This window comes from Apteryx rowi, unplaced genomic scaffold, assembly GCF_003343035.1.
Source record: "Apteryx rowi isolate R43461 unplaced genomic scaffold, aptRow1 scaffold_6, whole genome shotgun sequence".
Taxonomy (NCBI): domain Eukaryota; kingdom Metazoa; phylum Chordata; class Aves; order Apterygiformes; family Apterygidae; genus Apteryx; species Apteryx rowi.
In genome coordinates this window covers 3,774,307-3,783,130 of record NW_020450871.1, presented here as the reverse complement: position 1 = coordinate 3,783,130, position 8,824 = coordinate 3,774,307, and the positions used below count along the sequence as shown (strand labels likewise).

The 8,824-nt window shown below is 47.6% G+C and overlaps 1 protein-coding gene across 1 annotated transcript in view; it reads left to right on the top strand.

Annotated features, from left to right (window-relative positions):
• The window catches only part of CHST12 (carbohydrate sulfotransferase 12), a 10,484-nt gene extending 2,700 nt beyond the window's left edge, over window positions 1–7,784 (top strand). Inside the window, exon 2 of the mRNA XM_026083265.1 lies at window positions 6,017–7,784. Coding sequence (XP_025939050.1) covers window positions 6,112–7,371 — 1,260 coding nt within the window. The 5' untranslated portion in view covers window positions 6,017–6,111 and the 3' untranslated portion in view covers window positions 7,372–7,784. The remainder of the gene's footprint in view (window positions 1–6,016) is intronic.
• The last annotated feature ends 1,040 nt before the right edge of the window (window positions 7,785–8,824 follow it).

Below are 8,824 nucleotides of genomic sequence, written 5' to 3'. Positions count from 1 at the left end.
GGCTGCGCGGCGGCTGGTGCCTGCTCGCCCCCGGGGCGGCGGGTGGGTCTGAGAGCTGCCCTTGCTTGAACTCCGAGCCGTCTGCTTCCCCCCCCCCGCTTCTCGTGCGAGGCCTGTGGCTTAAAACTAGCCCGTCTGACATCCGTGGGGTTTTCGTGCGTGCTAGGCTCAGACCCGTGCTGCGTCCGGGCTCGGGAGCTTCTCAGGGCCACGCAGCCACGGGAGCAAAACCGGGAAGCCCTGTCCTTGAGGGAACGTTTCCATCTCTGGTGAGACGGTGGCTTTTAGCAGAAGACTGAGCGTGACTTAGTTAAAGCGAGTAATTAATTCCGTTTGAACCGTATCGACAAAACTTCAGTACGCAGCTGAACTATAAACAGTAGAAAATGATGCTTAAATAAGGTATTTCCAAGGCAAATATAGACAGCGTGAGTTACGGGGCTCTGATTTCCAGCCCGTTCGGAGAGCTGGTGTTGACACGCAACAAATGTTCCAGGTTTTTGTTGGCCCGAGCTGTAGGCACCGAGGCTTGCTGAGACTCTTCCTGTGTTTGTACGGCCAGGGACGGTGGGTGTGCTCGCAGCCCGCGACAAATATAACGGCTGAACAGAACATGCGTTTGGGGAGCTTCCTGATGGGAAACTTAGAAATATGGTTATTAAGACTGCTTGCAAGTATGTATATTAGAAAAGAGGAGACTGGTGCTGCCAAGCYGGTACAAGCTAAGCTTTGTGACGGTGGTGGGAGGGATAGCTGTGTAGATTAAAACTTTTTTTTGATGGTCTTCTCTAGCGTATATATGCTAAGTTGAGGTACAAGACACAACACAAGCCCTGCTTTTTGCTTACGCTATGCATTTATACCAGTGTAACTGTTGATGTAATTACACGGGTGAAAACTTCCCTAGTCTACACAAGACACCAGATTTTGGAAAGTTGAGGAGAAGCAATTTATTGAATTATGACAGAATACATGAAATACTTTTCTGGTAATTGGTACAGTCTCCATCTGATTTGAATGATGGGAGCCTGCTGCTCGTTCTCCCACACCTAGAGAGAGTAGATAACTTCGTTTCACTTCTCTGGAGCCTGCTTATTCCCTAAGCCTAGCCAGTAACAGGTGTATTCCACTATATGTGGGTAAAGAAGCTAAACGGATCAAATGATTGCTGGTGAAAGAAGTTGCCACAGGAGGAAGCATCAATTTGTATTTCTTTTCTATATAGCTTTTAAAAGTTTTCAGTCTCTTTTTCCCTTGCCCCTTCAGAAGCAGACAAAGCTAAAACAAGCTATCTGAAATCCCGTGTTTCCCATGTGTCGAATGAACAGGCTCTGGAGGGAAGGGGTCTGGTGCTTGGTGCCTGATCTGTGCCTTGTGCTTCCCAGAGGGATTAGGAGGAGTGGGAGAAGGGAAAAGCTGGGAAGATACAAAGCAAGAAGAGATGGAAGCTGCAATGTAGTCTTTGGAGACAGTCTATTTGAAGACCATCTCTGTTCATAGAGATATGGGTACGTACCAGTGCTCCTGGTACATACCCATAGGTAAGTTGCTTTTTTTTCCCATGACGAAGAACATGCCTTTCCGGTTTTGTGAGAGAACGGGTAGAGCTGGAGTTACTTTCTTTTGCAAAGGGCGGCTGGGAGGAAATGCAGTCACTGCGCAGAAACACTGTAGAGAGGAAAGCAAGAAAGAGCCAGGAATTAAGCTGATGCACGTTGTTTGCCCTGAGAACAGTTACAAAGTGGCCACAGAGTACAAATAAGGTTTCTAAATCCTGAAGGACCTGGATCTGCAGTGGCTTTTGCAAAAAGAGCAAAAGGGATACGTTCACCCTTTCTGGCTTTAAATTTGACTGGTCTAGGACCTCAGTGATTTGACAGGACAACTTGTCATGGGATGGGACCCGTGCTGTTGGACCTCCGTGTCTTTTCCAGGCCTGAGATGGGGAGAGTGAGTCATGGATTCCCACCCAGGCCAGGTTCAGTCATGCGATAATCATGTAACGGGGGGCTCCACAGGATGATTTTAGCACTCAGCTTATTTCCCAGTTTGCTAGTCATGCTACAGAGGCAGCTTTGTAGTGGATGCTGGTGTGCGTCCTTGTTGGCTGATGCCCTTGAGCTGAACTTGAATGTAAATTCTTGGCTTCTCAGTGGAGGCTTTTTCTTCTGGTTCTGGCAAGGAGAGGATGAAAGCGTGTTCCCTCTGATGTGCACAGAGACCTCTAATTTGTGCTCTCGGTCTGGTGTCTTTTATGAAGTGCTTGGGAAGAGGGTGTTTCATAATCAATGGAGTAACTCTGTAAGTAACTCTGTTTCTTGCAGAAGGTGCCTCATGAGGGGAAATTAGGTTGCATTATTGTTCTTTTCCAGAGTTCCCCTCTGGTACTGGTAGAGTTAATGCAAGCATAGTCATTTCGATTCTCTGCTGATCACTGCTGTGTGTCTTGGAAAAGCAGAATGCTCTGGCAGGCCTGTGTGCTGTGTCCTGGAAAGCAGGCTTGAGCCCTTGGGGTGCACTCAGTAAAGCTATGTTATCGTGGTGGCTTTGATGAAGAGCATCCTTCCATTTACCCAAAGGAATGTGTGCGTTGGCATGCCACACACGATGCCTTGGTTGCTTCCGTCACTGCTGAGAGGGCAATTTGTCCACACTGGGGTGGGACAGCCTTGCAGAGATGCTGGCAGGCTGCTGCAGTGCCCGAAGCAGTGGAAGTTGCTGAGTATAGAGGAGGCGAAAAGAGATGCTCTGCTGCTTTCCAGAATTACTGCATTCCAGCCACCCTAAAGGTCTCAAACAGCTTTGGAGACCCAGTGTGCTGGGGATTATGTGCACAGGAGGCACTGTATTCATCCAGAATAGGAAGCAGTCCCTGCCCTGAGCAGCTAGTAGTCTCAAAAACAAGAATGGATTCAGGCAAAACACAAAACCAGAAATGTGCCAAGCAGTAGACTTGGCAGTGTCACTCCATTATCTTCTGTCATTGGGCTGAGATGCTTGGCCTGAAGTGCTGACGCACATATATAATTTGCCCCTTCTTTAACTCCGTACTCATCGTTCTGGGTGATTCTTCTTAGATCTGATCTGTCCTCAGTCTTAACTAATGAAACGTGGAGAATTACTGCTGAGTAATACCTGCCTCTTGCTCCACAGAGCGCAATGTGTTATGTCTGCAGTTCTTCCAGCTCCTCTTGACATGCAGATTAGGAGCCTGAATCCAAGAAACATGGTATTTGGTGTTGCAGTGCAAAGTCACGTGTTAAGTCACCAGCTACACTGAATTTCTGGCTTACCTACCTCCTAAGTGTAAATAAACACACCAAGGTGGAAAAACCCCAAACCTTCAGTTCTGCATTTTAGGTCTTTTGGGACAAACTGAGCTAATACTTTGATATGTGATGATATCTGGTATTGTTCTTCTGTTTATCAGTAAATTCCAGTCTAATGCTTTTGGTCCAGTGTTTGAAACCAGGACTTTGGTTGCTAAAATCTGGCATTCCTGAGGTTTAATCTCAGCCTTGCTTAGACAAGTCTCTTAAATTAAGGCCTCTGTGAGTTTCAAAGGTACTGAGCAGATCTCCCACTGCTCAGTACCTCGTGCATATGTGGACTCTCAGCTTCTTTGCATCCCTGTACAGTGTGGGGCTGGTGCTGTTCGAGAGCTGTGTATGAACTGGCTGGGGAACAATCTCTGTGTTTTGGGGGAAAGAGACCCAGTCCTCATTTTGAAAAGCCTCCTTTCAGGGCTGCTGACAAGTTTTATTTTCACAGCTGATGTTTGTAGGGTTTGTTCTGAGTCATTAGACAGAATGGGGATGTCTGCAGAAAGAGTGGCTCTTGTTTTGTATCTTCATCTGCTTTTCTTATAATCAGGTGTTGGACTATACCTGGAGGGAGGGAAGGGGGGTTTGCAAGGTGACCACTGTTTTATCTGGCTTTTGAAGTTAAAACTTGCAGAGAGAGACTGTGTAAAACAGCAAACCTTGGATTCTCTCTCAAAACATCAGGTAGCTGCTCTTCCCTGTAATGCATTATCCTTCCCTGACTGCCTGTGCCTGCTCCATGATCCCAGGGTGCTTGCTAACTGTCAGAAATGTTAAACCTCAGGACTGTCTGGTCAGGAGCATGAACAGCTTCGTGTTCGTTTGCCAGGCAGGGAGACGGAGGCACAGACGCTAAGTTCAAAGTTAGCAGGTGTAGCCGCTTATTTAGGTAGGTGAGTTTTTGGAAGGCCAATCTGAGATGCCCTGAGTGCTAACTGAGCCTGTAACCACTGATCATCCCCTGGGACAAACCTACAAGCTAAACAGARTGGGTGTCCTTGGGAGGGGAAACAGATTAAGATTAAATGATTTATTCAAGGTCCTGTGACAGAGCTGGGAATAGATTAGCCAGTTGTCTGACCCCAAGATAAATTACCTTACCTGGGCATGTTACCTCTTTCCTTCCTTTAGGTCTGGCTGCTCYCACCCTCTCTCAGGCACCCAGAGGTACTTCACTCATGGGACAGTCGGGCACTGTCGGCTTTTTCCCTACCTGCTTCTGAAGTTCATGGCTAACTCGGGCAGAGAGCAAGCCTGGTTTGCCAGCCTGTCTCTACACTGAGCCTTTGCAGCAGGTTTCTTCCAGCAGATCTCCCTTGAGGAGCTTGTTGGTGGCAAGGGACTGGGGGTCAGCAAGGAAGTACCAGGTAGCACTAAAAAGATGGGACTAGCTGAAGTAAAAAAACTGCTGCACCACCTRGAAAAGGTGTTCTCAACTCCCTTTGTAACGATTTCCACTTGTCATTGGTGATCAAGAGCAGTTAGGGATGAAACATAAAAGATGTTAAGCCAGCAAAAGAGGTCTTGACTCAACACACAGTCCAGACATGCACAGAGATTTACTAGAGCATCCTTGATCTCAGGAATCATTCTGTTAGAAATAACCATTCCTTTGGATTTCTACTGATACTTGGCTTTTATCAAGGCCGTGTTCCCCTGGTTTTCATAGGAAGGCTCTTTGTCTAATCACTGCTGCTGACACAGTGGAGTAGCTACCAAGAAAGGTCGTGGTGGCGGCATCTACTGGGTGCGTTCACACTGATTAGGTCAGATGGGGCGTTTGGGTCAGTGGTGTCCTCTGGACAGGGGTCTGCTCTGACCTCTGTGGCAGCGGCACCCTCAGCAGCATGTTTTTGTCTTGTTAGGGCCTTTGTTTTTAGCGCAGTGGTAGAGAGCATTTTCATGAGGTACATGAGACCTCAGTGTGATGATAAATGTTAAAACCGTTAAGTGTTAAAATCAAGCCCTTTTTCTTCCTGTTGTGTGCTAGATGTGTTTAAAAATCAAGGAGATCTGAAAGACAGTTGGTTCTGGATATTTTCTATATGTAGCTGCATTTCTTTTAATATTCTCAAACTTTTCTCTGCAAACTTGAGGCCTGGAATCTTAATATTTTATTTTTTTTTAGTGAAAGCAGAGTGTCTCATGAAATCACATGACTCCAGAAGCTGGAGATTGATGAACAAAACATAGTTGCTATGGAAACTGGTGAAAGTGCAACACATTATATCTTCTTTTGCGCAGAAAATTGGAACTTTCAGTCAGTTACAGGCTGAGCTCTGAGGCCCCATGGAGACCTAAAGATCCAGTCCTAACTCTGTCCCATGGTTTGCGGGACAAAGTGCAGTTTTTTCGTTCTCCTGGACGGAGGAGTTGGTGAGAGCTGGAGCAGCAACTGAGGGCTCTAGTCTGCCCCAGGAATGCTTTGAGATCTGATGTCCCCTTCTGTTCCATTGGAGAACCAGACACTATATTAACACTGCTAAGGGAGGACCTACAAGGGGGGGTCAGGCTTTGTCTCCAAGAGAGTCAGTGCTCTCCGTGTGCTCTTTGTGGGCACCTGAGGTCCACACAGCTCTTCCTGTGCAGAACTGGACAGTCAGCCTTGCACAGAGTCTTGATCCTGCAAAGTCATTCTCTCCAAACCAGAGTGCTTGAGGGATCAACTAACTTTATTTCTGGTACCTTTCCAGGCTCCTGGTCTGCAGCACCATGCTGGAACCCAAGCCTTATTCTGCAAGCTGGAGGTGAACCCAGGTGAGAGCCAGCTATCACAGTAGCTGTCAGGATGACCAAAGCACGGCTCCTCCGTCTCTCTGTGGTGCTGGTCTCCATCTTCATGATCCTCCTGATCATCGTGTACTGGGACAATGTGGGAACAGCTCACTTCTACCTGCATACGTCCTTCTCCAGGCCTCATTCCCCAGGGGCCATTCCTGGTATCGCTGAGGGTGAAGATTGGGAAACCTTGCCGGATGTGGATGAATTTTTGGCAAAGCTGCTTAGTTCGAGTGTGAAACGGAACATCTCTATCAGCAAAAAGACAGAGCAGCCACTCCTCCAGGGCTCCAGCAAGCCTGTGGCAAGCAATCTGGAGGAGAATGTGCGAGGCTATGACTGGTCTACACATGATGCCAGAGCCAGCTTGGACCAAGAGAAACTGCAGATAGAGAGGCAAAGAACACTGCGGGAGTTTTGTGCCAATTCTAGCTTCACCTTCCCCACCAAGGAGCGCTCCTTCGATGACATCCCCAACTATGAACTCAACCACCTCATCGTGGATGACCGCCACGGCATCATCTACTGTTATGTGCCCAAGGTGGCCTGCACCAACTGGAAACGGGTTATGATTRTGCTAAGTGAGAGCCTGCTGGACCAGGGAGTCCCATACCGGGACCCTCTGGATATCCCACGGGAACATGTCCACAACACCAGCACCCACCTGACTTTTAACAAATTCTGGCGCCGCTATGGGAAGTTCTCCCGGCACCTCATGAAGATCAAGCTGAAGAAGTACACTAAGTTCCTCTTTGTACGGGACCCCTTTGTCCGCCTCATATCAGCCTTTCGCAGCAAATTTGAGCTGGAAAATGAGGAGTTCTACCGGCGTTTTGCCATCCCTATGCTAAAGCTCTACTCCAACCATACCAACCTCCCCACCTCTGTCAGTGAGGCCTTCGGGGCAGGCCTCAAAGTCTCCTTTTCTGACTTCATCCAGTACTTACTGGACCCCCGGACAGAGAAGATGGCCCCCTTCAATGAGCACTGGAGGCAGGTTTACCGGCTGTGCCACCCGTGCCAGATAGACTATGATTTTATTGGGAAGCTGGAGACACTGGATGAGGATGCTGCTCATCTATTGCAGCTCCTCAAAGTGGACAGGCTGCTTCGCTTCCCTCCCAGCTACCGGAACAGGACTGCCAGCAGCTGGGAGGATGACTGGTTTGCCAAAATCCCACTGGCTTGGAGGCGACAGCTCTAYAAGCTTTATGAAGCAGATTTTGTGCTCTTTGGCTATCCCAAGCCAGAAAACTTGCTAAAAGTTTAAAAGTGATTGAGTGGTGGGTGTGGGAGGGAACATCTGAAATACCAAAAATGTTTAAAGCCGTCTCATTTTTGCTCTTAACTCCCTTTTCCATACAGGTTGGTACAATGGAATCTATTTTTTCTACTGCTTCCCCTTCTGTTTTTGCAATAATGCCAGAGTCCAGGATATTCCAGCCAGCTGTGCATATGCAAAAGATGCCTGGATTTTTCTGTTATCATTGTTTTTCAGGTCTTCTGTTTTTAAACGTCCCGATGTTTTGCAATGGGTCTCTGCCCTTGGTCACTCTGCCAGCTGTGTCCTTCAGTAGCTTTTTATTAATACTTTTTAAAAATTAATATATTTCAGATATTTAATACAAAGTGTGTGTTGTGGCAAAGGAAGGGAAGGAATAAAAAAAAAAAAAAAAGTCAAAGAAAAACTGCAAGAAATAATGCATCTGCCTCTGTGTGTTGTTTCAGGGCTGTTTGTTACAGAGGTTTGCAGAGCACCCGAATCTCTTCGGGAGCCGGGTTTGTTGGTGGCGCCTTTACCAGCCATGTCTGCTTGCAGCAGCTCTGAGTTGGGCTCAGGGCAGGCCGGACAGGTCCCAGCCCGGCTCTGGCGACCAGCGCTGGAGGAATACCAATGCCGTGGTGAYGCACACTGCTCCGTGGCCTGGTCCCTAGTGCGTTCAGTGCAGCTCCCTCTGGGATTGTATTATATCCACATTGATCCAGAGCTTTAAGGGGATGTGGCAGGGATGCAGATAGTTATCCCTGGAAGAAGAAAAAATGAAAAATCCTTTCGATCAGCGTGTGTCAAGGTGAACTCAGAGTTCATTTGTCCTCAGAGCACTAGTCACTGCTTGTGACACTGTGTCCTCATCCACTGCGTTTCYGGTTATCCCAAATAACTGATGCAGATTTAATCATCTGCCTTGCTGGGTCCTGCTGCAGGAGTGATGGTTGCCCAGTGCTAGGAGCACATGGGCTGCTTCCCAAAGGAAATTAATGCTTTTAGAGACACTTCTTGTGTCTCATCAGCTGAATCTGTGTTTCCGTCCTCGCTCTGAAGTGCTCTGCAAAAACTGGCTGCTTAGCAGATTGGGCAGGAAGCTCTTTTGGCGCTGAAATTCTTAGTTGTTTCCTTGGGCTGTAGATGGTATCGGTGCTTAATATCAGGCAGGCCTTGGGAGGCCGCCTCATGTTCTAAGCAGACTTCTTTAAACTGTCTTTTTACCCGGTCTCTTTCCAAGTCCATCGGCAGGCATGACTTTCCCTCTCTCCTTGCTCCTCCATCCCTCTGTACACATGCCTCTTCTTTGCATTGCCTGCTCTTACTAGTGAATAGGCTGTATCGCACTTTTTACCTGCAAATTAAAGGTAATAGCTAGTAGTTACGCTAGAAGCAAAGGATCTGTTTCTCATCGTATTCACGCCTCTCTCCTGTAATTTCTGCAGAGATGCTTTCAGTT